This window comes from Podarcis raffonei, chromosome 6 (assembly GCF_027172205.1).
Source record: "Podarcis raffonei isolate rPodRaf1 chromosome 6, rPodRaf1.pri, whole genome shotgun sequence".
Classification (NCBI taxonomy): domain Eukaryota; kingdom Metazoa; phylum Chordata; class Lepidosauria; order Squamata; family Lacertidae; genus Podarcis; species Podarcis raffonei.
In genome coordinates, this window is record NC_070607.1 from 86,438,538 (window position 1) to 86,454,186 (window position 15,649).

Here is a 15,649-nt window from a genome sequence, read left to right on the forward strand (position 1 = left end):
CAAATACAGTTTCTTGCCTGCAGTGGATAAAGTTTGGTACCAGACTGTACTCGCTTAGCCCAGCTGGGTCGAGGCTGTGGCTGATCTCTATGTTGTCTCCCGCCTGCATCCGTACAACCAGCTTATTCTCATCTTCAAACACCTGCCACTGGAGAGAGGCAGCGAGCAGAAGCAGGAAGTCATCTGCAAGCGGGGAGAGAGGAGGCAAGGAAAGAGATTTGATTTATTTGGAATATTTTCTCCCTGCTTTTTAACTGTAAACTTTCTTTCTTCTTTAAAGAAGGTAAAGCAACCAAGGTTTGTTCTTGGCTTACTGCTCATGGTTTGTTTGAAACAAACCATCGCGTGGGTTTGGACGACAGAGCAAACGGTAGCAATAGCAGCAGCAGCATTAAACAAATTTATGGACCGCTTCATAGGCTTTGTACAGTAGGCTGGTTTCTCCACACAAACACCCGTCTCTCTGTCCCTCATCTGGGCAAGCAAAGGACATTATCAGAGTTCAAGGACAAGCAGGCAAAAACACTCAAAAGGTCTGGAAAGAGGAAGTGTGGCTGAGGAGGGAGTGTGGTGTGGAGAGAGTCCCAAGGACGTCACAGAGAACTTTGGAGGGCCACATTTGACAACATGAACCAATGGGCCAGCTCAGTATATAAGGTAAAGGGTAAAGGGACCCCTGACCATCAGGTCCGGTCATGGCCGACTCTGGGGTTGTGGCGCTCATCTCGCTTTATTGGCTGAATGAGCCGGCGTACAGCTTCCAGGTCACGCGGCCAGCATGACTAAGCCGCTTCTGGCGAACCACCGCAGTGCACAGAAACGCCATTTACCTTCCCGTCAGAGTGGTACCTATTTATCTACTTGCACTTTGATGCGTTTTCGAACTGCTAGGTTGGCAGGAGCAGGGACTGAGCAACAGGAGCTCACCCCATCGTGTGGATTCAAACCGCCGACCTTCTGATCAGCAAGTCCTAGGCTCTGTGGTTTAACCCACAGCGCCACCTGCGTCCCAGTTTGCTATTAACCCACCCGGCTTTTCAAGTTTTCCCATGTTACCTGACAAACTATATCATGCCACAATTTAGATGTTTCCTCCTCTGGAAGAAACAGCTATTAACGCCTGTTAAGCAGGTGTCCCATGACTTTACAGATTATACTTACAAAGGAGAAAACTAGCATCCGGCCTCTTGGCAAAGTCGGGCAGATAGAGCCACTTAATCAGATTTGAATGGAGCAGCCAGTGAGAGGTTCTCCACGGATAATCTGCCAGTAAAGAGATTATCTGCATTACACAAAGCATCTTAAACTAATTTCCGAGCTTACTGTCTGGGCACATTTGATTCACAGGGAACTGCCAAGAGGCAAAACTTTGGCTATCCAGCAGACGGCAGAGTCGCCCTTTTGTTCATCCTAAATTAGACGGCACGCCCCCCCCCTCCAAAGGTACTTGCCCTGCTACCTGCTAGAACACACCGTTCTGCATGTACCTTGGCATAAAGCAGGTGGGAGACCAATGCAGAGGAGATACTGGAAGGCTGCGATGCTGACAAGGAAGCAGCAGTATTTGGGCCAGGCTTCAGCCATGGCTTTCCTCCGCCGGCGGCTCAACAGGTAAATCAGCCAGCTGGCATGGGTGAGGGCATAGAAGTCCATACGCTGCCTAATCACATTGATGGCAACCACAAAGCAGATCTGAAAGAGCAGAAGGGGGGGGCGTGTTCAGGAGCACCCCAGGTGTTTTTCATGTGCTTCCTGTGCTCAGAAAGGAAACTGTAACTGGCAAGCTGAAATCCCATACTCTCCAACATTTATTCAATGAAAATAAAGGTAAAGGTAAAGGTACCCCTGCCCGTACGGGCCAGTCGTGTTTGGCTCTAGGGTTGTGCGCTCATCTTGCTTAAGAGGCCGGGAGCCAGCGCTGTCCGAAGACACTTCCGGGTCACGTGGCCAGCGTGGCGAAGCTGCTCTGGCGAGCCAGCACCAGTGCAGCACACGGAAACGCCGTTTACCTTCCCGCTATAAAGTGGTACCTATTTATCTACTTGCACTTAGGGGTGCTTTCGAACTGCTAGGTGGGCAGGAGCTGGGACCGAAAGGCAGGAGCGCACCCCGCCGCGGGGATTCAAACTGCCGACCATATGATCGGCAAGTCCTAGGCACTGAGGTTTTACCCACAGCGCCACCCGCATCCCCTTCAATGAAAATAGGGACATCCTATTCCTTCCTTCCTTCATTTATTTATTTATTTATGTATGTATGTATGTATGTATGTATGTATGTATGTCTGTTTATTGATGACAAAAGAATACCTATTTTACAATTACAAATCAACAGAGGCAAACCCTGTGTACATTGAAATAATAAAGACAATGAAATACACCCATGTGACTTCCCTCTACCACAACTCGACTTCTTATGAATTAACATATATTTTACACTGTGACATTATCCTTTTTCTTATCTATCCATTGTTAGTCTTACTTTTAATTGGTTCATCTTTACATACTTAATCTATGCATATCAACATATTTATCCATTCCATTATTATTATTATTATTATTATTATTATTATTATTATTATTACCCCGCCCATCCAACTGGGTTTCCCTAGCCCTCTGAACAGATTCCAATATACATAAACATAATAAATCATTAATCATTTTTTAAAAACCCTTCTCTATACAGAACTGCCTTCAAATGTCTTCCAAAGGTTGTATAGTTACTTATCTCCTTGGCTTGGAAGTTCTACAACTTTCACATTTAGCCAATGAAAACAGGAACATCCTACCATATCTTCCAACATTTCTCCAATGAAAATAGGGACGTCCTAAGGGAAAACGGGACATTCTGGCATCAAATCAGAAACCAGGATGGCTTCTGTAAACCCAGGACTGTCCCTGGAAAACAGGAACACTTGGAGGGTCTGAAATTCAGGGGCGTCGTTTATAACTGTGCTGGTAACAATAGTGTAAAGGTAAAGGTAAAGGGACCCCTGACCATTAGGTCCAGTCACGGACGACTCTGGGGTTGAAGTGCTCATCTCGCTTTACTGGCGAAGGGAGCCGGCATACAGCTTCTGGGTCATGTGGCCAGCATGACTAAGCCGCTTCTGGCGAACCAGAGCAGCACACGGAAAAGCCGTTTACCTTCCCACTGGAGCGGTACCTATTTATCTACTTGCACTGTGCACTTTCGAACTGCTAGGTTGGCAGGAGCAGGGACCAAGCAACGGGAGCTCACCCCGTCGCAGGGATTCGAATCACCAACCTTCTGATCGGCAAGTCCTAGGCTCTGTGGTTTAACCCACAGCGCCACCCGCGTCCTAACAATAGTGTAGTCTGGTATAATTTCTGCGGAAGAAAATGCACCTGGGGGAGGGAGTAATTGCATCCTAAGAACTGGGTTAGTGTTTTAATCTCTAGCCAACCAGGATGGCTATGAAAGATGTCTGATGTAAGACACTGTATGTCTCCAAACAACCGTTGCTGGGAATCACAAGTGTGGAGAGAGGAATGTTGCACTCAAGTTCTGACTGCAAGCTTGCCATAGGCAACTGGTTGGCCACCGTGAGAACGGGATACTGGGACAGATGAGCTTTGGGCCTCATTCAGGAAGGCTCTTGTTTCATTCTTAATGAAAAGTGAGGGTGTCAAAGAAGGGGGTCAGCACAACAAAATGGCGCAGGAATCTAAACAGCATGTATGTGTCTTGACTTCTGCTGCTTATGTACAATAAGCTGACTTAAGGGGGGGTTAATGAGGCCTAGGAGCTTGCACAGTAGTAACCAGCTCGTCCCAGCCAGGCCACACCTCTGGTGAATTTTCAGGGGTCATCAATCTTTCTCTTAAAGCACTACCTGGCAGATGTTTAGTTGTGGTGCCCTTCCCTTCTGCAAAGCCAGGAAGTGCCGCTGCTTCCACAGCTGCTTTTAATTTGTTGCTATTTCTTCTTAAAAAAGGAAAAGTTTAAAAGTTGAGGAAGTAGATTTATTTTTACAATACGATATTGTCAGGGGCTCAGGAGCAGAAGCACAGGGGAGAGAGGAAATGGAGAGCGAAGGGGAGGGATCCGAGGGGAGCGTAGGGGAGTATGACAGTGACCCGAGAGATTCCATGAGCTTCTCCAGCGAATCAGAAGATTCCCAGAAGGGGGCGCCGATGGTCAGGGCAAGGGGGGTCCCAGGGGGGACGCACCAGAAGCAGGGGGCCAGTGGGGACTCCCAAGGCAGCAGCGGGGGATCAGGACTAGCTCCCCCACCAGAGCGCAGTGGGGGGGAAGAGTCACATGTGTCAGGGCCAGCCTCTCCTCCAGCAGGGAGAGAAGATGAGTCAGGGCTGACCACGCCCCAATCGGAAAGTGGGGAAACGGAGGGGAGGTCAGTTCCAGCTAGCCTCCCCAAAGGAGGGAGTAGTGACAGCAGTGTAACGGTCAGAAGGAAAGTGGGAGGCTCGGCGCGCGCGCCAAGTTCAAATGTACAGGCGCGCGGGACAGCAGGAAACCCGGATTGGGAGCCAGGTCCTAAAGCCCGACGGAGGGAGGGGGAAGAGTCAGGGGACTCAGCGTCAGAGGAGTCTAGGAAGGGAGAGACCCCGACGGGCAGGCGGACCCAGAGGAGAAAAGAACAAAGGAGGAGGTGGAGCAAGGCTAGAATCTTAAACTGGTGTCGGGGGGAGGAGATTCAGATGGAGCTTCGGCGGTCTAAGGTTAGAGACGTAGCGTTGCACGCTGCACCTGTGGAAGTGAAACTGAACTTCAATAAAGGCTTTTATACTAAACAACGAAGCAGCGTTGGTCTTCTGTGAGCTGGGACCTCGGGCAGCGCTGACAGATATGATAATCTTTATTGTCATTGTCCCATACAGAACAACGAAATTGAAAAAAATCTACATCAGACATTCAAAAACCAACAAGCCTGCTATCCCAGCTATCCTAGCCTGGTTACCCCCTAAAAACTCTGATACCCCATAATTAAATACAATGTACTCCCACAGAGACTACCTTACACTGCGTTTAAAACCAAAATCGCATTTGGATAAAAACTGTTTCTCAGGTGGCTAGTCCTAGTCTTTATAACCCTGTACCTTCTTCCAGAAGGCAGAAGCTGAAAGAGATCATTTCCAGGGTGCGCACTATCCTGCACTATCTCTGCAGCTTTCTTATGACACCTGGAAGCACAGATTTGATCCAAGATGGGAAGAGATTGTGGGGGGGGGGGAGAAGGGAGGAAGGGAGGAAGGGAGGAAGGGAGGAAGGAAGGAAGGAAGGAAGGAAGGAAGGAAGGAAGGAAGGAAGGAAGGAAGGGGAGGCATATTTTCCAAACCAATAACGGCTGAAAATTGGGCAGGCAAGGAGGGAGGATTCCATATCATTACCAACCACATCAAGAACCACACTTTTGGATCACATGAGTTGACAGTGCTAAATAGTTTGACCCTGATTTGATTCTGTAGTGGAAAGGTGACTTTAAATTTATTTTAAAACCACAAATTTATTTTAAAATCACAAATCACATTTTTCCAAAAGGAAGGTGGGAGCAGGCTGAAAGCAACAGCTTCAGGGGAACATCACCTCACTTCTCAAGAATAAATGAGTGCTTTCTTTCCTTGACTGCAATTATGAAAAATACTTTTTAAGGCAGTAAATGACATTTTTGTGTGTGAAAAAAATATAAAAAGGAGTGAGCATCTGTACCACCGGGGGCAGGGGCGGGGGAGGCTTACACCGAAACACCTGGTCTGTGGGCCAGTTCACACTGCTAAATGTCTCTGTGCAGGTGCGTATTAAGTAAAAGTGCTTCTGTGGCGATAGCTGGGGCTGCCTGTTCACCATTTGCACTGTCCAGTTCTCACGAGACTTCCTTCATTTGCATGTGGGCGACACAAACCGCTTTCTCTCTCCGTTCATAAAACTGGGTACATATCAAGCAATGTGAACTAGCTCCAGGAAAAGCTTTGCCCTGCGTGGCTCTCAGATGTCGCACTGAAATGTGTCCCTCTCTAAACCAAACCTTTTTGGACCTCCAGCCTCGCTACCCAGCTCCTCTCTTGCTAATCATTTTTTACCTCTAGTCCAAACTTGTAGAAACTGTAATTGGCAAAGTATTTGATGCAACTCAGGAGCCCATCATCCAGATTCTCCCGGGCCACGTCATAAAAAACGCTCCCCGTGGGAGGCGGCACCAGCTGGTTCTGAATTCGGTAAAAAAGCTGGTGGCGATGCACTGTGGCCTCTAGAGCCATAAGAACCAGGATGGTGAGGTGATTCTACAAAATGAAAGAAAGAAGAATGTTTCACAAGAATGCCCAGGAAACAACAGGAACAATGCCTGCCCCACCCACAGCTAGATTATTCATTATACCAAACTGACACAAACCAAGGGCCTGGACAAATATCCACTCTACCCAGTAGCAGGGCCGGCCTTCGTATGTATGACTCGCACATAATCAAGTGTTTTTGAAATTACTGTGATATCTAAGTGTTTACTTACCCTAACACGAGTGTTTAAACAAGATTCATACCTTTAGACATGGGAGAACATTGTCACTGCACTTCAATAGCCCGCCAAGCCAATGCGCTGGGTCAACAGGGGCCTTGTACAGCAATGACTTTTCCAGTAATTCATCCATGTTGGTGTAGTGATAATAAGTCATATTTGAATGAAGCCCCTGAGGAGATAAGCATTTCTAAGCGTAGGGCTGCCATATTTCAAAGAGTAAAAACCAGGACACCCTGAAAGATGCTGAACTTTTTAGGAAGACCCCAAGATTGTTGAGCTTTTTTTTAGAAACCCACCAGCACAAACCCCCATTTTGCCAATTTGCCACCAGGACATGTCAGGAACCCCAAAAGTTGATGGGTTTTTTTCACCAAAACACCCCCCACCAAAATACGATTTTTTGATTGACTTGCCTAAGATCCAGGACAAAGTACCGTCTTTCAGAAATTCCCCCCAGATATCAATTCCACCTTTGAAATCCCAGTAATGTCTGGGAAAATTTGGCCGTATGGCAGCCCTAGCTAAGTGACATCAGCTGATGGGCAGGTAAGTGGGGAATGGCGTTGTGAGCCAAAATGGACCCTCAGGCAGGCCAAGTTTGGCCGTGAGTTGGAGATTCCCCAGCCCTGCTCTAAAGAAATCACAAGCAAGCACAGAAAATTCTTCAGAGGTTTGGGTCCTTGGTACATTAGCAAGCAGACCTGTGTGCAGTTTGAAGAATATGTCAGAGGCTTGACAAATTTCAGCTGGTATGCCATTTTACATAAGACCATCACGCAGGACCAAAACGTACAGATCCTGGAGGCGTGTGGGCACAACTTGGAATATGGAAGGGCAAATGCCCAGAGGATGAAGAAAGGGTAGTTCATCAAAGACACCTGTGAACCAACGTAAAACGTAAAATGTCAAACACCAATAGAAACAACGATGACTGGAGTCACTTTGCAATAAACATTTTAATACATTGCAAAACAAAAACAAAAATTTCTTCCAAAAATTTTTTTGTTTTGACTATGGCAGACCAACACGGCTACCTATCTGTAACTAATACATTGCAGTTATGGAGGAAGTGGGTGCTAACATTTTGCCTGAACAAGGACCAGTAAGGTCATGTATGGATAAGGACACCAAATTCAGATTCCAAAGTGGGTTCAGATGATTTGATCTGGGTGGATCATGACCCAGATCAGATTGTGGGTCTACTTCACAATCCACAGCCATGCACATGCGTTTCAGAGCTGCCTTTGAGCGCTTGTACCAGCTCGTAAGTACTTTTAAAAGGATCTGTGTGTTTTCACACAGATTTCAAAGAATCTGCATGGAGAGGGGTTGGGGCAGACTTAGGCCCATTCCCATGAAGTACTGGGATGGGCCAAACTTTGATGGGCCTGTCCATTCCTTGGTACAGATATATACCTTCAAATTAGGAAGCCCTGTGTCATATGGCACAGCCTCGAAGCTGCCCTCCCAAAACAGGCATCACTGCAAATCACCTGGATGGCATTGGGACAGGGCAGGTTGGTGGCAAGGCCAGGGCTGTGTGGACCCACTGGCAGGAAACAGAGACCCTTGGCACCAGTACTGCTACCGGCTCCATGGCTTCAGGACCACTAGCACTGCAAAGTCAACACCTGAAGAATCAAGCATCACCCTCTTGCGTGATAAAGGTTTCTCCAGCAGAGAAGCTAAAAACCTGATCTGTCTGCAGCTGAATTAAATTTCAGTTGGCTCCAGACCTTTGCTGGAGCAACATCCTAGCCTGCTGCTCTTGGGTCCAAGCCCAGGAGCTTGTTCCAACTCCATTCAGAGCTGTCCATGGTCCAAACCTCCTTGCCTGGATTTTCACTCTGCTTTCTGGGTCTCCCTGCAGGCTTTGAGTCAAGCATGATAGTTATTAGCTGACCTCATGTACAGTGATCCAGATAATCCAAGTGGACAGAATCTTCAGGATGTGGAGCTCCAGAAATCGCCAAGCAAACGCCTGCATTGCTCGAATCGTTGCCAAGAGCTTCAGGAGATGAGGCACCACACTGTCAACCACATCTGTCCATTTGCTCATCTTTCCCACTAAGGAAACAGGGGGGGGGGGGAGAATAACTTTTCAAATAATGCAAAACAATAGACGGAGAAGCGAAGTGTGATTTGCAAAGAGGAGGGCTGAAGGAAGAGCATGGCAATCGGCAGTAAGGCAGATCTGCTGCTATGGCTTCCCATAATGAGTTTAATCTGGTGAAGGTGATGCTCTCAGTTCCGCTTTAACAATACAAGGACTGGCGGAGGAGCAACCTGGAGCGCATCTATGCTTGCAAGAAGCAGGCTCTATTTACTAGCACAAACCAAAATGGCAGGCTTGTTTCCATGCTTAGTTACACTTTCAGCACAGGAGTTCATCATTACCCAGTTTCGCCTGGTGGCACTTCCCCATGTTTTCACCTACTGCTGAGTTCTCAGGCTTCTCCAATCCATCGTCACTGTCATCTTGTAGCTGTTCAGCAGCCAGCCTGTGGAAAACACAGGAAAACAGCAAAAAGCCACCATTATTGCATGGCCAGCGTGGCTTTGCTTATGTTATTGAGTAGGCCTAGATTTTAGCAACACACTGGTCTGGTTCACCCAACACGATGAGCCAAAATATGTCTGGCAAACTACGTACAGCCTGGTCATAATTTACGCAAGCTTGATGTATGGCTATACCTGAAGATACCAGCCTAACTATAGTAGCTCTAGTTATGCATGAAGAATGAGTTAATGCACTGCTGATTGTGCAAAAAATGGGGGTGTGCACATGAATATGCCTTACAATGTGTACCCCTTCAGTGCAGATAGACTAAAATCCTCTTCGTAAGGCTACAGTCCTAACACCACCCATCCATGGGGCTTTGTGGAGTGGTGGTGACACTGTTGCATTCACAGTCCAGTCGTGGTGGCAGCCAAGGGGGGCAGGACAACTGGGTCCAATTCCGGTGCCAGCTCCAGGATGTCATAGAAATTGGGTCCAGATTGGGCCTGCTGCTGCGAGGCTAGATTGGAATCCAGCAGATCCTAGTCTAGCTCAGTCCTGCTCACATTCAATAGCGCGATGGAGGAAGGACTAAGTTACCAAAGCCGGTAGGAGACCCACTTAGTCAGGAGAGTTGAGTGGAGGGCTGCCTCTACTCAGTCTAAACCACTGGCAGCCTAGTGCAAGGAGGCCTTGTTTATCTGTGCAAATGTTGATCCAGTACATGCTCTCAATTCACATTCCAACTCCTTTATGGGATTCAGGCAACATGTCATGATCTTCTCTGCATCAAAAGACTTTGAAGGTCAAACAAACTCAAATACGTTTCTATTTGCCGCGTCCCTCTTTTCAAGCTTACCTACTTTGCAGCTTCAGGATGTGTTCCTTAAGCCTGAAAATACAGGGGACAAAAAAACAGTATCAAGAATTGCATTATAAACCCGAAAGACTTGAAACTGGATGGGCAGGGAGTCAGAAGAACCCGCTGAACAGTGCACAGAATCCATCTGGCAGGGCTTAAATGCTCGTGCAGAAGGAACAATGGGAAGAGTGCAGTCTTGAATTCCTCCTCTTCAGTTTTGGAACGATAAATATTAAGCCAGTGCACAGCTATGTGGTGTTTTTAATTTATTGTAATCTTCTAAAATTATTTGTGAGCGTTCCCATTTTGTACAATGATAATACTAAACTATTATACAGTGGTACCTCGGGTTACATACGCTTCAGGTTACAGACTCCGCTAACCCAGAAATAGTGCTTCAGGTTAAGAACTTTGCTTCAGGATGAGAACAGAAATTGTGCTCCGGTGGCGCGGCAGCAGCAAGAGGCCCCATTAGCTAAAGTGGTGCTTCAGGTTAAGAACAGTTTCAGGTTAAGTACAGACCTCCGGAACGAATTAAGTACTTAACCTGAGGTACCACTGTATTTCTTTTAAAAAACAACAACTTCACCTGCCTTGGGTACTATACACCATGACATTGGGTAGGGAGAAGGGCATCTGTTGTCATCTCATATAGGGCTAGCCCAGCTGCTTCCTACTTATGAATGCAAATGTTCCCATCAAGCCCAGCCAGTTTGGTCAACAAATAAAAAAAGGAGCATCACTGGCAGTCCCAAGATAGCCTAAGAGCATCATCCTGGCTGGATTGTTCCAGGAAACGTTTTCCAAATTAATACAGCCAAAAAGATTCTCAGGAACTTTGTGCAAAGTTCTTCTTACTAATTTTCCAAGTGGTAAATAATTTTCCGGTCTATAGGCTTTGCAATGTCTTGGGCTTTGTGAAAACAAAGCTGTTTCGGCTGGCACCTTTTGCGCCTCCCCTACTCGCGGGGAGGCGGAGCGACGTGGGGTGAGCAGCGCGGTGCTTCAAATCGACTGCTTTTTTCATGGAGTGAAGCCGCATTGCTGTTGCCGGAGAGCGCTGACTTTTTCCTGTGGACAATTGGATTTTAAACAACTACCCGTGAGTAGAACAGAAAATTGGATTACTAAACATCTTAATTTGGCACCGAAGCGGGAAGGTTCCAAACAGGAAGTCCGCCTTCCACTTTTGTAAATAGATTGAAGCAAAGACATTGCAAGCTAAAGTCTGGAAAGTCTTTTGTAAAGGATTAAATCTCCATCGGCTAAAATTACTAAACCCCCCTTGGAAGCAGGAGAAGAGGGGGGAAGTTTAGATTGTTTAAGCTTGCAGGAGAGAGAGTGAAGAAAGATAAATTACCACCGTTTTGAACCTGGGAACGGGCTGCCAGGAAGACCAACGTTTTGGGAAAGTTCATTGACTGTGAATAAAACGTATGTTGACAGATAGTTAAATAAGAGAAACATATTGATTCCAATGTTTCCTTTTGCACTTAAAAGGAGCAAAATATTTGAAAATCGAAATTAACTTTGTTGCCGGATCTGCTTTTAAAAGGACGGATACAAATAGAAATTGTTTCCCCTAGAGGGAGCTTTTGAAACTGTTGCAGGAGTGGAGCTGGGGAATTCTCCAGCTGCAGAGATTAAAGACCGTGAGAATTAGACATTGACCTTGGACAAGAATGTGGACAGAAGAAGCCTTAGTGATTGCTTTTTGCAAGACAAGTGCTTTATTGGAACAGCTTCATGAGAAGACGGATGTGATTATTACTAAAATTGACAATTTTGGACAAAAAATGACTGATTTGGGACAAAAAGTGAATACTTATACAGAAACTCAGGAACCGACCCAGGAATCTGCTTTGACATGGCAAGCTGTGGAGAAGACAAAGGAGGAGGTTGTTGTTGAACCTCAAGTAATACAAGTGGAGAGAGCCTCGGCCTTGTATGAACATAAGCTGTTGTTTTTGATGACCGAATCTGGAGAAAGCCAGATTTGGAGAGATGGAGTCCCGCTTGGATTGGAGAAGGAAAGTTGGATAGATCCCCTTATGCAGGGATGTTCTGGCTTTTGGGATCTGGTTTTGGGCCAGGGGGAGATTGGAGTGGTGGGGGCCTTTAACTTTGGAGGGATTTTGAAACATGCTTTGAAATATCCTTTGGATTTTAGTTCTGACTATGGAGAATGGGCTGACCTGTCGAGAAGGGATAAAGACATTGTTAGGCTGGAGTCTCCCCGAGATCTACTCCTCAGTGACAAAGGAAGGAAATTAAGAACAAGATCAGCAGAAGACAAAGTAAAGTGCAGGTATAAATATGAAGAAGATCTGCAGAAGGGACATGGAAAAGAGTTAAGAGCCTCGGACAGAAGATCACCAGGTTGATGGACTATATGGAATGGATAGAAAGGACTGACAGAACCCGAGACCAGGGAGAAGAGACGGTGGATGAAGATTGGAAGAAAGTTTAAAAATTTATTTAGAGAAATATTGTAAAATTAATGAGTGTTAGAAAAATGTTGGAATGAAACTATACGGCTTTAGTAGAAATGTTATAAGGAGTTATGTACAAATAAGTTTTAAGTTTTAGGGTTTTTTATGGTAAGATAAGGTTAAAATAAATTAAGACAATTAAATGACAGAAAATAGTGAAAGATGGAAAGGATTTGCTGAAATAATTAATAACTAGAATACAAAAAAGGGAGGTGTGAGGAGGTCGATGAAACAAGTTAATGAAAGATAAAGATATGGAAATATTGGATCTGTTTTTAATTTTTTTGCTTTTGTTTTTGTTTTGATGTATTGTGTGCTTTGTTCTTTTATATATATATGTATTGACTTGTATTGTTTAAATTTTTTTCTCTCTCTTTTTTTCACTTCTTTTTGTAATCTTAAACTTTCAATAAATATCATTAAAAAAAGAAAAAAGAAAACGATGAGCAAACAGGCTGTTCAAGTAGACTAGAATTCTCCTGGGACTGGCATTTGCCAGTATATCTACCTGGGTGGCTGACAGTGACACTATGGTGGAATCTAGACACATATAAAAAACGTTGTGAAAACGCTTTTGAAAAATATATTGAATTTGCCATAGCTCACCATCGCCATCTTATGTCACATTTGTACAAATGCACTTTACAACACACCTAAAACGTTTTGTTTGCAGCTGCGTAGCTGAGTCCTATGTGATTTCACCCAGCCAGCCTATAATGGGATAACAGGCAGTTATCACAGAATAAGTGTTGGGCCAGAAGACTCGTGGAATAAATTCTTCAAAATAGTAGTGGTTTGGGGAAATGGAATCCTAACCAGGATCAATTGAGAAATCACACCAGATCACACTTAGGTTTTCCCTAATGGAGCAAATAGCGTTAGGGGAGGGGATTTTCACTGAGGGCCAGTGAGCCTTCTTGGTGCCCCAGTCTGATCTGTACTGGGGCTCCCCCACAGCTGATGTTTGTCAAAATTTAAGGAGATGGTAAATTAGAAATCTTAGTTATTTCATTCAGATTGTTCCTCTGTTTTATGCTCTTTCCTCCCTCATAATTGCCCCCTTACATACAAAATTTCAGCCGTCCACTGTTTGACGTTCTTTAATCTCCTTGCTGTATTCAGCTTCACCCTGCCCCCCTCTATATTAGACATATGAAGCAGATTACAAGGGAAAGGATTAACGAGAGAAAGCCAACTCACATATTAGCCAGGAAATGCACACGCGTCTCAGTGTTGCTGTCACTGGGGAGAAACAGAACATAACCTCAATACTTCACTCCAACTGCTGCAGGCTAGCACTACACTACTGAAGAGTATTTTGCTTTTTAAATAAAAAACGTTCTCGGCCTCACCATCAGTATCATAGAAATATTAGACCTCTACTCTACCCAAGTGCCGTGACAATGAATTAAAAACAAAATAAGATGCTGGACGTAGTACTCCTGATGTGCTCTGGCCAGCACAAAATAGAGTGGAATTATTGCTTTTTGTGGTCATTTAAATCACATTCAATGCACATTTAAAGCATGTGACTTCTCCCAAAGAATCATGGGAACTGTAGTTCGTTAAGGGTACTGAGGGCTGTAGCTCTGTAGGGGTAAACTACAGTTCCCAAGATTGTCTAGGGGAAAGCCATGTGCTTTAAATATCTGGTGCAGATGTCGCCTACATGTTCCTTGGTGGTGGATGGGACACACACACTGTTATGTACTGAGTTGAATGGGATCCAAAAGGCAGCAGTCTGATTGGTCCTAGAACAATAGGATTCAGAATGCAGCAATCTGATTGGTCCTAGAACAATGTAGCAATATGATTGGTCCGCAGGAGCCACCCAATCCAGCTCCAGGAGGAAGTGAATCCGCAACCTGATTGGCCTACAGGAGAATCCCAGAATTAGCCAATCATGTGCGGCCCATTGTGTAAATAATGTATATAAAGCAGATATTTTGGGGAAACCTCCATTCCTCACTACTATGATCTAAATAAAGAGCATGAAATCCACACTCGACTCAGAGTATATTTCACACACACACACACACACACACACACACACACATTTCCAAATGTAAGCTGCACAATCACACTATCACACACACAAATGCACAATTATCTGTCATTGTAGAACATGAACTCATGGATCATGCATAGCACCTTCCGGAAAGTGGCCTGATGCAAATATTAGCCAGATCTGTGGCCTTCAGGAAGTCTTCGTGGAAGTAATGAAGCTGCAAGATGCAAGCCAGAAGGAAAGCGCCAGGGAGCAGAATCCGTGCAAACAGCTCAATTGTGCTGAACCGCTCAAGACCCAGGTCTTTTAATCTGTCAAGGGGAAAGGAGAGAGATCCACCCATCACAACCCACACAATAATTCACACAATAGGTTCTCCGTGTTAAGAAGGCAATGACTTCGATTCTGCCCTGTGTTTGTTCCATGCGGCGCTGTTTCTATTCTGCTGCAATTTGGCTTCTGGCAAAAACTATGTTATTTGTCTCACCGCCTGCTGAGGTGGAATTTTACATAATCAAATTTTGCAATTAATTGCAGTATCATTACCTTAAAGGTAAAGGTAAAGGGACCCCTGACCATTAGGTCCAGTCGTGACCGACTCTGGGGTTGTGGCGCTCATCTTGCTATATTGGCCGAGGGAGCCGGCGTACAGCTTCCGGGTCATGTGGCCAGCATGACTAAGCTGCTTCTGGCAAACCAGAGCAGCGCACGGAAACGCCGTTTACCTTCCCGCCGGAGCGGTTCCTATTTATCTACTTGCACTTTTAACGTACAGTACTTTCGAACTGCTAGGTTGGCAGGAGCAGGGACCGAGCAACGGGAGCTCACCCTGTCACGGGGATTCAAACCACCGACCTTCTGATCGGCAAGTCCTAGGCTCTGTGGTTTAACCCACAGCGCCACCTGTGTCCCTTTGTCATTACCTTGCCTACACCATTAATTTCAATGTTGGGGCTGTTTGTTTCAATGCGAGTGAAGCACAGTGCAGGGAGGGGGAAATGACATCACGTATGTAGCACTTGCAGAATAAAATTAGCAACAATAGTGAATAATAATTGCATCCCCTGGATTGATTTCCATTCTGGACATGGAATGAATAAGTGAACATCAGCAATTTCTGCTCCTGTTTCCATTTCTTTCAGCATTTTCCCTACTCAAGCCACCCAATCATTCCAGTGAGATCCACCTAGTGCCACCATTGTCATCCTTTTGGTTCCAGGTAAAAACGTATTTCTTCTGCAAGGCATTTGACAGTTTATGATGATACACTGGACAATACAATTTTGCAGCT

The 15,649-nt window shown here is 45.4% G+C and overlaps 1 protein-coding gene across 1 annotated transcript in view; it reads right to left on the reverse strand.

Moving 5' to 3' along the window:
- The window catches only part of LOC128415479 (piezo-type mechanosensitive ion channel component 2-like), a 65,310-nt gene that overhangs the window by 36,749 nt on the left and 12,912 nt on the right, over nt 1–15,649 (reverse strand). The window contains exons 12-21 of the mRNA XM_053391717.1: nt 14,502–14,669; nt 9,856–9,888; nt 8,894–8,997; nt 8,400–8,563; nt 7,156–7,374; nt 6,519–6,614; nt 6,063–6,263; nt 1,488–1,692; nt 1,162–1,263; nt 18–183 (exon numbers count right to left, since the gene is read on the reverse strand). Of these exons, the coding sequence (XP_053247692.1) occupies nt 18–183; nt 1,162–1,263; nt 1,488–1,692; nt 6,063–6,263; nt 6,519–6,614; nt 7,156–7,374; nt 8,400–8,563; nt 8,894–8,997; nt 9,856–9,888; nt 14,502–14,669 (1,458 nt within the window). The remainder of the gene's footprint in view (nt 1–17; nt 184–1,161; nt 1,264–1,487; nt 1,693–6,062; nt 6,264–6,518; nt 6,615–7,155; nt 7,375–8,399; nt 8,564–8,893; nt 8,998–9,855; nt 9,889–14,501; nt 14,670–15,649) is intronic.